Raw genomic sequence first — 17,374 nt, 5'->3', positions numbered from 1 at the left:
ACCCTTGCACGCTCTAACGGCGAAAGGAGTGAAGTTCCGATGGGGACCGGAGGAGGAGGCTGCATTCTGCTCCCTCCGGGACGCCTTGGTAGGTGCCCCACCCTTGCGCTATCCTGACTTTGCGAGTCCCTTCTTGCTAGACACGGATGCTAGCAACACGGGCATTGGGGGGGTGCTGTCCCAAGTCGTTGGGGGGGTGGAACGGGTGGTCGCCTATGGTAGCAGGGTGTTGTCGCCGGCAGAGCAGCGCTACTGCGTCACCCGTCGCGAGCTGCTTGCCATTGTTTTTTTCATACAACAATTCAGACCATATCTCTATGGTCGTCACTTTACGGTCCGGACGGACCACGCGGCGCTCCAGTATTCATTGCGGGTCGCCCAGCCCTCGGGCCAATTGTCACGGTGGTTGGAAGTCCTCCAGGACTATCAGTTCACGACTACATACCGTAAGGGGTTGCGACACACAAATGCCGATGCTCTGTCGCGATTGTTGCCTTGTCACAAATGTGCGTGCTTATCGGGATCGGCGCGCTGTAAACCGCCAGTTACGGAAGGTATGGGGGCGTTGGTTGCGACCGCGGGCACACCAATTGGGGATGTTCCCGCTACCCCAGGAGGTCAGGACTCGCTGCTCTCACTGTCGCTGATTGAATGGGGCCGTCTCCAAATGGCGGACAGCTCCCTGCTAGCATTGCGCCGCAAGACAGGGGGTTCCGAAGGTGACCATGAACGAACTGGCTCCTACGTACTTAAGCAAGGCCTGTTAATGAGATGGGACAGTTTGTCCCGGCGGCACGCGATTGTGGTGCCTTCTGCTGTGAGGGGGAAAGTTGTCTTGGCCGCACACGAACGCCTCTTGCATTTGGGAGTAAACAAAATGCTTGCCCTGCTTCAGCGTGACTATTATTGGCCGGGGATGGGGAGTGACGTGGTGAATATTCTGAAGGGTTGTGTTGAGTGCGCCAGACGGAAACCACCGCCCGTGGCAGCTAATCCACCGCTGCAATCTATTCAGGTCTCGCGCACTAACGAGCTCGTTGCGCTCGATATTCTGGGGCCTTTTCCAGTCACGCCTAGGGGTAATAAGTACCTGTTGGTGGGGGTCGAATATTTTACCCGGTGGCCTATGGCGTGGCCACTCACCAACCAGTCGGCGGCGGCTGTGACGGACGCCTTTGTCCAGGGCTACGTCCTGGACAAGGGGGCTCCCGAACGCTTGCTGACCGACCAAGGGAAAAAATTTTCTAGTAAATTGCTGCAAGAGGTGTGCGACCTGTTGGGTACTAAGAAGGTGCGTACCTCCCCGTACCACCCGCAGATGGACGGGATGGTGGAGAGACTCCACAGGACATTGACTTCTATGCAGGTGTGTGAGGCACATGTTGATTGGGACCTGCAGGTCCCTGGGGTCCTCGCCGCATATAGAATGGCCCCCCATGCAGCTACGGGATTTTCCCCGTTCTATCTGATGTACGGTCGGGAAGCCGACCCGCCCATGGAAACGCAGCTGGGCCTGCCCGCGCCACGAACTAATTCGAAATTGGCAGAGCATATTAAATTTAATATTCATAAGCTGACAGAGGCAAGGGAGGCCGCACGGCTTAATTCGCGGGCTCGCCAAATTGCAAACGAGCGGTTGCGTGCACGGAAGGTGTCCGTGCACAACTGGGAACCAGGTGACAGGGCCTGGCTGCATTGCCCTCAGGCACCTTTGGCTACGTCGCCTAAATTGTTGAAGCCATAGCGGGGACCCGTGGAGGTCGTGCGGGTTGCACGCCCCCAGTGCGTTCAGATAAAATGGGGAAAGCGCCGTTGGTACGTCCACCCCTCCCGACTGAAACCGTTCTCGCCTCCATGTAGCCTCCCCTTGTGTCGTGAGGGCCGAGCATGTGACGTGACCGACGACCCTAAGGGGGAAATGTCTTTGCCTGATCCTCACATGTCTCCGCCTGATCCGCTCCCAGGTGTCTCGGAACTGACAGCTGCCGACCACCGGCGGCCGGATCTTCGCGGCGGGGCCGGTCCTTCCAGGCCCGATCCGCGCCGTCTAGAGCTGCCGGAGCCACCGGACGGTCGCCAGCGTCCCGTCCCATACGACGGACCGGCCAGACGGACTCGCGCTAGGTCGCGCTACTTTTTATGACCTACCACGTGAGGAGTCGAGGCAGCCGGAGCGCCTCGTCACTGCGTTTAGTCACAGAGACACTTGGCGCGTTCGTTTTCTGGTGACGCGCGCTGACGGTGGAGGATCAGGGGTCAGCGCGGGGTCGTGGGTTACGTGGTGCTGATTGGCTGTGTGCCGGTGACGCGCTGAGAGGGAGTGATCGGGTGGCAGCGCGGTGTGATTGGTTGAGTAGTGTTAACACGCGCTGGGGAAAACGGATCGTAGAGATAGCGCGTCGTCATTGGTTAACTAAGGAGCGATGCTCACGTCGACGTCCGCATCAGCTCCGTCTCCCGTGAGCAGGGGCTATAAAAGGGGATGCACACAGGCGTAAAGGCAGGATGTAACCAGCGAATAATGAAGACGGGGATCGAAGAGATAGGGCCCTGCGGTACCTAGTCCCGCTGTCCTAACGGGACCGGGACTCTGTGTAACCCAGAGGCGAATGCATTGTGTGTAGCCATAGGCATAGGGTCTACACGAGTTGAATGCATGGTGTGTAGCCAGAGGCATAGGGTCTACACGAGTCAAGTGCATTGTGTGTAGCCAGAGGCATAGGGTCTACACGAGTCAAGTGCATTGTGTGTAGCCAGAGGCATAGAGTCTACACGAGTTATGTGGAGTGTATAGTCAAAAGAATAGAGACCACACGTTGTATTGTGACACGACAAGATTTAATAAAAGTGTGTTACCCGTCAAGAAGTTCCTGCCGTCATTTCCAATACTTCAGTAGTGACACCCTGCCCTTTGTAGTGACACCCTGCCCTTTGTAGTGACACCCTGCCCTTTGTAGACTCCCTGCCCTTTGTAGTGACACCCTGCCCTTTGTAGTGACTCCCTGCCCTTTGTAGTGACTCCCTGCCCTTTGTAGTGACACCCTGCCCTTTGTAGTGACTCCCTGCCCTATATAGACTCCCTGCCCTTTATGGACTCCATCGTGCTCACGTGTTATCATCGGCCGTGGTCAATCCACAGCTGGAAGGCCGTCATCACCTCCCACGACCCTGCGACATAATCCATGTCTAAGTCTTGTTCACAAGTTTCATTGCTCACCATGCAATACATTTGGACAGCAGCTGCAACTGCAGGTAGACACTTAGCACACACGCCGTTGAGCATACACACGGTGTGTGTGCCGGCAGGGCGGAGGAACTGGGGCAAGGGTCACGGTAGACCTCGTGGGCAAGCCCCAGGAAACCCTCTGGAGGGTTCGAGAAGGGAGGCGCGGCTAGGGTGGAGCCAAGCCGCGACGAGGGGAATAAAAGCAGCGGAGAGCGGGGAGCTCCGGGCTGAGGGTTCTGGAAGTGAACTCGTTTCGTCGTCGCCGCCCTCGTCGTTGCCGCCTTCGCCAGATCATCGCACGGCCGGACAGCGGTTGGCTGTCTCGGTCGACGCCGTCGGTGCATCGCGGACAGGGTCGTGTCCGGGACGGGTCGTGCGGCAGCATAGTCGTGTGTGAGAGGGGGGCACGAGTGGCGGTGTGAGCTCGGCAACAACAATAAAAGGGGACGGTGTCTCCCGCGACCACCCCGTCTCCAGCTGACTCTTGTGTGTGACGCACGCCACCCGCGCGCACAGACGACGCTACTTGCCGGGTCTTCTCAACACGGCGACTCGGCTCCCATGTCCAGCGCCAGGCCGCGCGCGCCGCCAGTCACACGAGGCGCCGTGGATGATTGTTCTCACAATCACGGAGTGTCGTCACAATCCCATCAAAGACAAAGATCACCCGTATAGCCTGTAACAGACTGTTAGGGCAAGTGCTGTTTGCGAGCAGCACCTGTGAAGGCCAGCAAGGCACACGAGGGAGTGGGTAGCCAGCACCACGCCCGGGCACCTTTGTCTCCCTAGTGGCGATGTTTACACACCGCACCAGATACTCATCTGAGTCTACCGAAAGAAGGCCCAGGACCGGTTCAGACAATCGTCGCTTGTGTTGGCCGTGAGCGAGAATCGAATTCGGGTCCCTAGGTTCGTAGTGCAGTGCGCTAACCGCTACACCACCGCTCCCCACATCGATCACGTAATCACAATCATGTACTGTCATCACAGTCCCATACATTACACACAAAGCGCTCGCAGTCGCTGCATCGCGCGCTGTGAGATGCACCTGATGACGGACGCTTGTGTTGCGCCCGAAACGTCGTGATTTATTTATATTTATTTTATACCTACGTGACTTTACCGAAAGAACCAAAGAGTATGGATTCCTACTGTCACGAAAGCTTCAAATCACGAAGGGGTATATCTGCCCCTTCACCAGCTACCCCAGGAAGGTATCTCCTCCGGACTGGCTAACCCTAGCTCACCACAGATCACCCTAGCTCACCCCAGCTTACGCTAGCTCACCCCAGCTCACCCTAGCTCACCCCAGCTCACCCTAGCTCACCCCAGCTCACCCCAGCTCACCCCAGCTCACGCCAGCTCACCCCAGATCACCCCAGCTCACTCCAGCTCACCCCAGCTCACGCCAGCTCACCCCAGATCACCCCAGCTCACCCTAGCTCACGCCAGCTCACCCCAGCTCACCCCAGATCACCCCAACTCACCCTAGCTCACCCCAGCTCACCCCAGCTCACCTCAGCTCACCCCAGCTCACCCCAGCTCACCCTAGCTCACGCCAGCTCACCCCAGCTCACCCAGCTTACGCTAGCTCACCCCAGCTCACCCCAGCTCACCCTAGCTCACCCCAGCTCACGCCAGCTCACCCTAGCTCACGCCAGCTCACCCCAGCTCACCTCAGCTCACCCCAGCTCACCCTAGCTCACGCCAGCTCACCCCAGCTCACCCCAGCTTACGCTAGCTCACCCCAGCTCACCCTAGCTCACCCCAGCTCACCCTAGCTCACCCTATCTCACCCCAGCTCACCCTAGCTCACCCTAGCTCACCCCAGCTCACCCTAGCTCACCCCAGCTCACCCCAGCTCACCCTAGCTCACGCCAGCTCACCCCAGCTCACCCTAGCTCACCCCAGCTCACCCTAGCTCACCCCAGCTCACCCCAACTCACCCTAGCTCACACGGGTGGCTATCTCGGACCAGACCCCGGCTCAGGTCCGGGTCTTGTAGTCGGACAGGTCTTCTCCCGGTGACGGCTTCCGTCTCGATTCTTGCAACAGCCAGCCGGACCTGTTCAGGGCCCCGGCTGATATTGCCCGTGGCGGGGCTGACTCCGTCCCGAGCCACGCCCCCCTTCTCGAGCCTTCGAGAGGGACCTGGGCCTGGCCCCGTGGTCCCCCAGCCCCCTCTTTGGGGCCCGCGGACCGTGACCTCCGGTCACCAGGCCTCCGGGTTCACACGGGCCGGCTTTACACAACGTGCAGTGACATCCGGCATTTGTCCGGCAAGATGTTATAAAATGAGCTCGGAAATAATGGTTGCCGATGCCCCAGTGTTGACGAGCATTCGAAAATCGACCCCCTCGATGGATCCCACGACAACCGACGAACCCTCGGTCGCGGCCACCACCCTATGGACCAACTCCGACCACCGACCTGGTCGGAGTGGCCAGTCAGCCCGAACACGCCCCGTGCTCCCGCGTAGCCGACGCACGACGAGACCGCGACCCGGCGCAAGGAGCTGCGTGAGGCAGAGGTCGCAAACGGGTTTTGATTCCTTACCCGTACCCGGCCGCACCAGGGTCGCAAACGGGTACCCGTACCCTACCCGATACCCGGCTACCCGTACCCGGCCAGGTATCGGGTAGGGTACGGGTACGGGTACCTGATTGCGACCTCTGGGATGAAGCCATGTTGCAGGTGCGGGTGGGTTGATTCTAGGAACTTGAATTGTGAGAAGAGACAAGACGTTGGGAAATGAGTGACAAATGGTTACTCACCAGTGACTCACCCTTACCCGTACCCGGCCGCACCAGGGTCGCAAACGGGTAGCCGGATATCGGGTAGGGTACGGGTATCGGGTACCCGATTGCGACCTCTGGCGTGAAGTGGAGCTGGGGGCTGAGTGTGTGCCGTGTCGCGACTCGCCTCGGCAGGAGAGGATGGTCGGGGGCACGACGCTGGGGCCACGAGAAGCGTCGTCGAAGCGCCCGGCAACTCGACGCCACGTGGCCCCGCAGGCCACGTGGCCCCGCAGGCCACAGTCAAAGCAGGAGTCGAGGCCCCGCTCTGGTCGTGGCGACACCCTCCCCAGATATATGGACATATTATAAAATCCTACGGTATATCGTGAAATTCAACGGTGTATAACATCCTACGATATTTCATAAAATCCCACGGTATATAATGAAATCCTACGATATATCGTAAGATCCTACGATGAAGCGTAAGATTCTACGATAAGCAAGATCCTACGATATATAGTAAGATACTACGATATATCGTCAAATATCGTTAAATCCAACGATTTTTAAAATCCTACGATATATCGTAAAATCCTACGATATATAGTAGCGCGCGACCATGACTCTCCGTGTCAAAATGATGTCATCCATGATGATGTCATCCATCTGTATGACGAGAGCGCGAACAACATGACGCCACGGGGACGCGGCGAGTCACCTTGACTCCACGACGAATATCCAAACCTCCGAGTGACGTCATTACACCATAAGTGTCGGCTGTGTCAAGCGGCATGACGTCATTCGACGCCAATCCGCTGTGGGAATTCTACTCTCGGCAGCGCAGCGATGGAGGCTATTCTAAATGACTTCATATCGGCCGAGGATCTCATGGTGAGGCGACTCCCGCTGCTACAGCTGCTCCGGGGACTCCAGCTGTGCTCCTTGACTGTGCTCTGCCTCAATACATATCCTCGCCTATGCTTCCCACCCACGCCACCCACGCTCTTTCCCTACTCCCTACCCCCTTGCGGCCTAGTATGTCTACCCGGGTGGCCGCGCCTTTCCCGGTAGGGAATCTAGGCGAGGACGGGCGGTCGCGCCCTGCCCTCGGTGTATTAAAGTGCGAGGTTTTGTTCACAACTTAAGCAGTGCTCGCTGACAATCGTTACGAGCGGGTTTTTGTTTAGAGGACGTATTTTTTTATGGCTTTGATGTTTTGCTACAATAACATCGCCGATGTCTCGCCAATGATGGTGGTGTAGTTGTGATTGAAGGTGATGACCGTATGAGTAGCGATGATGATCATGGGTAGCGGTGGTGGTGGTGGTGGGTGGTGGTGGTGATGTTGGTGGGTGGTGGTGGTGGTGATATTGGTGGTGGTGGTGATGGTGGTGGGTGGTGGTGGTGATGGTGGTGGGTGATGGTGGTGGTGATGGTGGTGGGTGGTGGTGATGTTGGTGGGTCGTGATGGTGGTGTTGGTGGGTCGTGATGGTGGTGATGGTGGGTGGTGGTGGGTGGTGATGGTGGTGGGTGGTGGTGGTGATGGTGGCGGTGGTGGGTGATGGTGGGTGGTGGTGGTGATGGTGGTGGTGGTGGGTGATGGTGGTGGTGATGGTGGTGGGGACGGTGGGTGATGGCAGTGGTGAAGGTTGCCATGATGGTAGCGATATGAGTGATGATGAAAGTCATTCGTTGCACTTCCCCCGCACCTCTGATTAGCACGGTTGGCAAAGTACGGTGCGAAAGAAGTTTAACATACATTATGGTAGTCCTGGTGATGATGAACATGGTGGTGACGAACGTAGTGGTGGTTTGCAACGGTGGTGGTAATGATGGTTATAATGGTTGTGATAGTGGTAGTAATGATGGTAGTGGTGGTCAAGGTAATGATAGCGGTGATTATGGTAATGATAATGGCATAGCCATTGTCGTTGTGATGGTAGTGGGTAGTGGTGGTGGTGACAGCACAGCAAGAGCATGCTGCCTGCCTATGTTATCTGCTGTCTCTGTCCCCGCTACTATATGTTGCCATGCCGCCCACCTGCTATAGTAGTCCCTGCTGATGCTTACAGACAGTGCTACTGTGCTTGTCCACGCTGTCTTGTGTCTGTCCCATTTGCGTTAGCACTGTGCTTGTCCCTCCCCCCACACAGTCCCTGTGTCACTTTTGCAAATGAGGCTATTCTGGTCCCCTGAGCTCTCACCTGGTTAAACGAACACGCGAGCCAGTTGAGGTGGTTCGGGCACCCGGTAAGGATGCCCCCCCCCCTGGAACTCTACCAGGCAGTCCGTCCCACTGGGCGAAGACCCTAGGACACGCTGGCGGAACGATGTCGCTCGGCTGGCCTGGGGACGCCTGGGAGTTCCCCAGGAAGAGCTAGAGTCTGTATAGTAGTGTAGTTTATAGTAATGTAGTGTAGTAGTGTATAGTCTGTTGCCAGGGAAAGGGAGGTCTGGACCGCCACTCCTCAACACGCTGCCGCTGCGTCCCTCGCCAGGACAAGGTGGACTGAGAAGTGAACAAACGATGAAACTTAGCCATTAACAATTACCTTGGCCTGTCTCTGCTTTGTCTGATCTCGCTGCTTGACCTCGCTGTGTCTGTCCTGTGCGCCATCTGACCTCGCCGTGTATGTGCTGTGTCTGTGCAGTGTCCTGTATCTAATCTCGCCGTTGCTGTGCTGTATCTGTCCTGTGTGCCCTGTCAGTCCTCGCCGTGGTCTGTGTGCTGTTTGACCTCGCTGTGTCTGTCCTGTCCCGTGTCTAATCTCGCTGTGTCTGCGCACCTCCGGTGAGCACAGTTGGCCATGTACGGTGCGAAAGAAGTTCAACATACAGTACATATTGTGTCTAACCTCGCTGTGTGTATATGTAGCGTCCTGTGTCTAACCTCGCTGTGTGTGTGCGCGTGTGTAGAAGTTTGAGAAGAAGTATAATGCAGAGATGGCGAAGGGGCCGCTATCGCCCGCCACGCAGTTTGAGTACGCGTGGTGCCTTGTACGCTCCCGGCACAGCGAAGACGTGAAGCGCGGAGTGCGACTCCTAGAGGGTGAGGAGGGCACACCCTCACCTCGTCATTAACGACGGGGTGAGCGAATGGCGGAATGAGCGAATCGGAAATGAATGAATGATTTAACACGTAGGAATGTTGTTGACAGTGATGATGTTGATAAGATGACGATCTTGATGATGACGGTGGCGAGATATTACCAGCCTCGCCTGGTATACAAGAGGTTGTGGGTTCGATCCCAACCCTGACGCCTGCTGTATATTTGGAGTTTGCAGGTCTCTCTCTCTGTGGTCGCTTGGATTTTTCTCCGTATCCTCCGGTTTTTCTCTCCACATTTAGAATCAACATCACACGTTTCAACTATTTGGCCGCTATACATTTCCACACGATGGGCCACTTGTGATGACCAGGTCGCTTCTGAAAAAGAGCGAAATAGCTCAGTGGTGCCTTACCTGGTAAAATAAAAAAAATAGTTTATACTTAAGTTTGTTGTTGCTGTTGATGACGACGATGACGATATTCCCCCAGAATTGTGCCACAACGCGAAGGGAGATGAGCTTCGGGATTACCTCTTCTACATCTCTATCGGCTACTACCGGCTCAAGGTAACCTCACCCACCACGCTCTGCATGGGGGGGGGGGGGGGCAGGATAGAACTTTCAAAGTGCCCTTGGCGATCAATCCCACATTAACATACATAATATACCAAGGCCGTAGCCATGGAGTCAACATTGGGGGGGACCAAATCTTCCAGGGGGTCTGGGGGTCCCCCCCCCCAGAAAAAAAAAAAATCTAAATTTGAAAACGAATTTCCTGCCTAAAATATAAAAAAATCTCACTAACACATGGGATGGACTTTTTATTAATTTTTTACAATAATGTCTAATAGTGTATTGTATTACATTGTTCTGTTTTTACTTTTTTACCTTTTCTTGTTTCATTGTATGTAATGGCAGAGATTAGGGATTAATAAAGTTCAACCATAACCACAATAAACAGAAATCTATTTTATAGCAATACATTGGGGGGGACATTTTGAGCATATTTGAATATTGGGGATGTGTCCCCCCCCCCCCCCCCCCAATATCTATAATAATTACGGCCTGTAATATACAAACATGACGTACATACGTTACGTGTGGCCAGGTCATAGCTTAGTGGGCCTTACCTGGTAAACTGAAAAAGAGTTGAGTCTGAATATAGCTGAAGTGGATTGACTACAGAACATCCGTGTCCTATCACGCGCAGCCTCATTAGCGCGTGCGCAGTGTTCCCGTGGAAGTTTCTCGAAGTTTTTGGTTTTCATTAAAAACTTTATATTATTTTGGCCTCGCCTGTCCGGTTTACCCCGAATTCTGGCTTTCTCGAGTCTGCCTTCGCTAGGTTGTTACCTTAGGGCAGCGTTCTTCACTCGTTTTCAGACTTGATGGGGGAAGGGGGTCACTTTCGCCGACTAGACAACATCGGTGTGAGTGAGGACTGCCACCACGCCGTTTGAAATCATTGGGGGGTTGTGATGGCGATGGGGGGATGTTGCCACCACTTGTGTATTGCCCGGGGGGCGGGGGGGGTAGGGGCGCATGTTAGGGGGGCCGCCAGTGGCTCCCGCGGGGGGGGGGGGGGGGGGCTTGCGACGAAGAACGCCGCCGTATGGGAATAACATCTTGCTGTGCGAGAGACTTCCACGTCACCGATCGGTAATCGGTAGCGGGATTCTTGTCTAAAGTAATCCCCCCCACCCACCCCTTCTCCCTCCCCCCCCACCCCTCATCCCCCCCCACCCCTCCTCCCCCCCACCCCTCCCCCCCGCGTGGTCCGACGGTGCAGGATTACGAGAAGGCGTTGAAGTTCGTGAAGACGCTCCTGCGCAAGGAGCCCACGAACCAGCAGGCGCTGCAGCTTGAGAAGCTCATCAACAAGGCCATGCAGAAAGGTGCGCGCGCGCGTGCCTTCATCTGCCGCTATGAGCCCCATTGACACTGAAACCTACGGGAGCCTTAGTCTGCCACAGTGAGCACTGAAAGAGCCCTAGTCTGGCAGCTATGAGCCTCTGGGAGATTCTGATGATATTGAGATTCTGATAATGAGAAGCTGACGATGTCACCACCGACGATGATGCCGCTGACGATTCTGCTGTGTTGTTGCAGACGGCCTGGTGGGCATGGCGATCGTGGGCGGGGTTGTGGTCGGCCTTGCCGGCCTTGCCAGCCTTGCGGCGCTCGCCATTCACAAGGGCACGCGTTGATCGTCACGGCGACGGGCCCCGACCTTACCCACAGTGCACTACGCCCCCCCCCCCACCGTGTCTCATCCCCGTAGACCTCCCTATATAATTATTTGCCCTGCCGGCGCTTTCTCCGATTTGCCAAATAAATTCCACGTTCTGCCAAGCCCCTCGTGCTTTTTCCCAAACACATTCCACACTCTCAAGCCTCTCCACACACACACATTCTCCTCCTCCACACACACAAAATCTCCTCCTCCACACACACACAAAATCTCCACCCTCTCCACACACACAATCTCCACCCTCTCCACTCTCAACCCTCTACACACACACACATTCTCCTCCTCCACACACACAATCTCCACCCTCCACACACACAATCTCCACCCTCCACACACACAAAATCTCCACCTTCTACACACATCGTTAACCCATCCTCACTCCTCCCCCCCAATCAATTCTCAACTTGGATAAGTGAACGCGTGAAGAGGTCTGATGAGTGAACGCGAGAAGAGGTGGGATCAGTGAAGAGGGTCGGATGAGTGAACGAGTGCAGGAAAAAGTGACGGGTCAGGGCCCGGGGCGCTTGACGCCACTGCGGCGTTGGGTGTTCGTCTCGAACTCCCGAGAGCAGCGACCGGTCGCGCGACTGCAACCGGTTGCCAGAGACGTCCCGCGCACGCAACCCAAGTTACGCAACCCAAGTTGCGCAACCGCTCGCTCGGGTGTGAGCGAGCGGGGCTGCCCTGCGTCCGTCGGGCAGATTGGCAGGGAGGGCAGCTGACCCGCTGAGATGGTATGCCGCGTGCTTTGCCCCCTCAGTGGTTCTTCTTCTTGGAGACTTGGGAACTCCCAACGTTGATGCCGTTTTGCCATCGCTCGCTCATCCGCCGCCATTCGCTGGGCCGCGTGCCGCTACTGCCGTCGCTGTTGCCGTTTAACTCGACTGCTAACGCGTTAGCTAACGCGCTCGCTAACTCGCTCACTCACTCACTCGCTAACGCGTTCGCTCACTCACTCGCTGACGTGCAGAGCTCGGCTCGCGGTTGGAAGGTTGAGAATTAAAATCCCGCTCGGAGAGGTCGGCCTGCTAGCACGGTGGTCTCATCCAACATGGCCATCGTCGTCATCATCATCCCTTCAATCAGTCACCATCAGCTTCATCACCGCAAGCAGTCCTCGTCATCATCATCCTTCCACGACCAATAAAGTGAACGGCTCACGTTTATGCGAGTCGCCGGTGACCGGGCATGGAACATAAATTCGCTCCGCTAGAATCCCCGGCGTGATCTCGCCGGTAGAGGTGGCCGAGACCCGGATTGGAGCCCAGGATTTTGGCAGCATCCCTGACGGCGGAGTCACTGCGCAGCTTCCTCCACTTGCTGCGTTTCGTTTTGCGTTTTAGTCTATTCCCGTCGGGGAAAGCGAGCGGCTCCCGTCACTGAGCGGTGAATCTGTCTCGTGAAACACCCCAAGTGTGTGTGTTGTGTGTGTGTACGCTGAACTTCTTTCGCAGCGTACGTACACAACCGCGCGAATCGGAGGTGGGGTGGGGGGCGATGACAACACTTTGCACAAAAAAAGCTGTTTTAAAAGGAATGAGTTTTCTATATTTTAAAAAGTTAAATCTTATTCATCCCAATTTACAAAATTCACCTGCAACCAACCACCTCGATCCGAATTCACGTACCCCCCCCCCCCGATTCTTGTGAGCGCTCGCAAGCTAAGCAGGCTTTTCACTGCTTCGCGCTTGGATGAGCGACCGCCGTGCCTGACGGGTGATATAGGCTGCCGCTGCTGCTGTCAGCAGTGCAGCGAAACCATCATTGTACTGTACAACAATGTCTATGCTCCCCGTCTCCGCTGACCTGCACGGTGGGATAAACCCCACAAACTATGGAATCCCTCGTCCAGGAGTGGATTGGCCACGGGCTTATACATGTACATATGCAAGTTAGTAATTTACGGGCTCCTTTGCCAATCCACTGCTGGATGAAGGCCCCCCCCCCCCCCCCAGTGTGTTGGTTGTGGGGTTTGACCATACTTCACCACGCGGGTTAGCGTGGGGCTGAAGTGTAGAGATGGGCTGTGTTCTCAGGACCGGTTCAGGTATCGCCTGCCGTTCAGCGCGGTAGGGCTGGGAGTCGCGGCCAGAAAGTCAGAACCCCGATGTGTGATGTACGAGATGGGACAAATGCTGTAGCGCAGGGTGACCCGACAGGGCCTCTTGGGTGCGTGTTCGTTAATAAATCTCCGCGTGACTCCCCTCGGCCTGGCCTCTCGCGGTCCCTCTCTGTCGCCGTGCGGGAGCTTCAATCGGCCGCCTGAACGCCACGTGGATGCTGCCTTGGCCTGGTGCTCGTATTTACGTTGAACAACTTTAGCACCGTACATAGTCAACCGTGCTATCATGTATGTTGAACTTCTTTCGCGGTGCGAAAGAAGTTCAACATACATCACCACTATGCCACCACCACACTACCACGACATCTACTATCATCACTATGATCTCACCATCATCTCAACACCATACCACCACTACATCCACTATCACCATCTCACCACCACCACATCCATTATCACTACCACCAACACGACACCCTGACGACAACATCCACTATTGCCTGCACCTCCGATTAGCATGTTTGGCTACGTACGGTGCGAAATAAGTTCTATATGCGCGCAAACACACGATCCTTCCTGGGTGTAACCGAACTGGAACATTGTCATGAAATGAAGAGGACTCGTGACACCACAACGTTGAAAAAGCTCCATGCGGCATTTACTGCACACCGGCGATCGGCTGCTCGCAGTCGAGTAGAAATAAAATTATACCGACGAGCGCATCATTGAAGGGAGCTGGGGTTCACAGAGAGGTTGACGGCCGTGGCCGGGTGGAGATGATTTCTGTCTGGCCTCCACAACGGCCGTGTTGGGAAACACTCGAGCTGGCATTGCTGAGCGCCTGGGTTCGACTCAAGCTGTCACTGGTCACCGGGCTGAGACCCATCAACTTCACGCGATTTAACCGCAACTCTGTCTATGCGAAATCGACGGGTCTGTGTAAGTCTCTCTCTCCATGATCCTATGGGTCTCGATGCAAGTCTGCGTCTGTGGGTCTCTCCATGAGCCTATGGGTCTGCAATTCTTTGGTGGTCGCTATATTTGCGAACCCGATTCAATAACAACTCAGAGGCTGTGGAATATATAGGCCTCTGTCGGTCTATGGATCTCTCCGCGATGTCGTGGGTCTCCACACGAGTGTGTGGGTCTCCTGTGTGAGCCACCGGTGACCGAGTGGGGGGGGGGGAGACCATCCGACTCCCTCACACTTGAGAACCCGATTTAAGTCGCGGGATTGGGCGGCTGAAACCTGGATTCGAACCCAGGATTCTCGGCAGCGGCGGTGCCGGCGCGGCGAGGTTTTCGACGTGGCCATTGTGAACCCCGCCGAGGCTCCTGGTCACTGCCCGAGTGTCCGATGGCCCCGCGGAGAACGCCTCGACGCCGCCGAAATGTTTCCCGACGTGAAGCTCCGCCACCGTTTTGTTGCCGAAACGTCTTGAACCGCGCGACACCGGCCAGAGTGGAAAACCAACAACCCCCAACCCCCCCACGCCATTCCGTGGGCCACAGCAACCCAAAAAGAGGCACAAAGTGGTGGCCCGTGGGGCCCACACTGGCCCGTGGGGCCCACACTGGCACGTGGGGCCCACACCGGCCCATGGGACCCATGGCCGCACCGGGGAGACAGGAGTCGAGACGGCCACCTCTGGAATCGCCAGACCGCTGGGATGCCCACCGTCCCACCGCCCGTGGAATCGGCATCCCCGAAATAAACCCCCATGGTGATTGTTATTATTATGTTTGGCTACGGAAAAAGACACACCACGAACTTGACGATGCGGTAATCTAACCAGGACTGGAGGCGTTGACAGTCCGGTCGATCCGACCACCTTACTCGCCAAATCCGCCATCAAGGTGAGCCGACAACGCCGTCAGCTCATCTGGGAGCCGATAGTTTGAAGGCAACATACGGCGAAACGTCGGACATCGCGCGGGTACAAGCCCCGAGCGCGCGTCAAGAGGGCGAGAGCCAAAACTTCACACCGCCACAATGCCCCAAGGCGAACGTCCATCAGACGTCCGCTGTGTGTTCACGTGTTCGTTCCACACATTTTTAGTCCCATCAGTCTCGTGGCTCTCCCACACCCCAGCAGTGTTTTTTTGTTGTTGCAAGAAACCTCTTAATCGGTCTCGACCTTCCCGGGTCTCAGCAGCAGCAGTAGCAGAGCCCATGTTTGTTGTCAAGGTGGAATCCTTCTGGCTTCACCAGATGTGTCGCTGTCGACAAGGGCTGTCCGGTGTCAACCACGGAGGCCGCTCCGTTCAACACACCCTGACGCTGCCTACGAACCACATTCTGCTGCTGCGAAACGAACCTCTTGAAATAATAATAGGAATATAATAGGGGTTTTCCCCTTTTTTCTGCCAACAAAACTGAAACCTATTTACGAGGAATCATGTGTGCATTAACCACAATACGTGTGATCATCCTCTGGAGCACCAATTGAGACGAGGCTCAAAAGAAAGCCGTCTCTGGCGTGGACCAATCAGTTTCAAGGACAATGCATTTATTATCAGTGTGTTTTTTGTTTGCATTTTGACCACAAGTATTGTGGTTAATGCACACACGATCCCTTGTACAAAGGTTTAAGTTTTGTTGCCAGAAAAAAAATGGTAAAACCCCTATTATTATATTTTGGTACTCGCAAAGGAGGTCCAATGATGTAACCTCTTGAAACTCAACTTTTTTTTTATTTTTCCAGGTCAGGCCCACTGAGCTGTGTTGGAGCTCTTTTTCAGAAGAGACTCGGCCACAAATGATAGCTCAATGAGAAGTGGCCTTTCGTCGCATGGACCTTTATAGCAGCCAAATAATCAGTATAATATAAACCCCCATCTTTCGAAAATGTGGAGGGAAAAACCGGAGGAACCGGAGAAAAATCCACGCGACCACGTGGAGAGAGAGACACGCAAACTCCTCATGTACAGGCTTGGGATCGAGCCCACGACCACGTGTGTACCAGGCCAGGGAGATGGCATCCCCTGCGGCGCTGCTGTTGCTGGCAAGGGTGGCACAGTCGGGTTTTTAAAATCCTTTATATTAAGTTCACTTGCGCGCTTACGACCGTGCAAATCTTTCGGTAGTTTTTTAACCCACTTCCCGTGATCCAATCGAGCTGACATTTTGCACACAGACTCGTTGTGCGTGACAATTAATTTTCGTGAAAATTTTTTTCCAAAATTTTCCACTTTTTAGGAAAAAAAAATGTCATATTTAATTTAAAATACCAATGTGATAAAAATTAAACTCTTACTCAAGAAAAACAAATGAATAATAAAATGTAAACCGATGCCACGCATATAAAGGATTTATAGTGAAAAACTTTGTTTTTACGGGTTAATTTTTACAATCGGGTTTAATTCTCTTTTTATATTAAACCCGATCATCTGAGATTGGGAGAAATCCGGTTTAATTGGTTCTAATTGCAGAACCGCACTTCTCAACGATGGGCTTCATCCATTCCAAGCTAAGGAACTCACTGGCGCCCACGATTGTGGAGAAGCTCGTGTTCATCAAGACAAACCTGCCCGCCGCATTCTACGACTACCCCGTGTCCGACGGCCCCCCCCGAGTACGATGATAGCAGCACCGACGAGGAAGCAGCCTAAGCCTTGGATCAGTTTCGTATTCATTAAGCCAGGTTTTAATTCCCCGAAATCGGGCATTAATTGTATTAAAGAAAAAAACCTGATGCCTGCCGCTGGAAAAATCGGGTTTTCCCACCCATGGTTGCTGGGTGACATTGGTCTGGAAAGCCACGCGGGCCAGGGGTCGGCTACGTGCCGCATGTGGCGGCCCTTTGGGCTGCCCCACTTGCGGACAGCATTGTTTTTGACAAAACGAAATTTTACTTTATTCGGTTCTGTACACTCTTAACACGCAGTCCAGGCGGTCCCCACTTTGACGACGTTACAATGCGTGAATGGCTCTTCTTCTTCGGAAGCATCATCATCATCATCACCTTACAATCAGTGGTGGCAATGTCAATGCAGACGTTCCGCTACGAGCCTCTATTCAGCGACACACGAAGACAAAGAGCCCCCC

The 17,374-nt window shown here is 54.9% G+C and overlaps 1 protein-coding gene across 1 annotated transcript; it reads left to right on the top strand.

Annotated features, from left to right (window-relative positions):
* The first annotated feature begins 6,718 nt into the window (after positions 1-6,718).
* On the top strand, positions 6,719-13,473 carry FIS1 (fission, mitochondrial 1). Its single transcript, XM_061575244.1, has 5 exons — positions 6,719-6,855; positions 8,882-9,014; positions 9,504-9,580; positions 10,803-10,908; positions 11,123-13,473. Exons 1-5 carry the CDS (start codon positions 6,811-6,813, stop codon positions 11,218-11,220), a joined length of 459 nt encoding a protein of 152 aa, XP_061431228.1. The 5' UTR covers positions 6,719-6,810; the 3' UTR covers positions 11,221-13,473.
* Positions 13,474-17,374: the final 3,901 nt, after the last annotated feature.

This window comes from Lethenteron reissneri, chromosome 57 (genome assembly GCF_015708825.2).
Source record: "Lethenteron reissneri isolate LAM-NWPU_2019-01 chromosome 57, ASM1570882v1, whole genome shotgun sequence".
Lineage (NCBI taxonomy): Eukaryota > Metazoa > Chordata > Hyperoartia > Petromyzontiformes > Petromyzontidae > Lethenteron > Lethenteron reissneri.
This window is presented reverse-complemented; position numbering and strand designations above follow the sequence as displayed.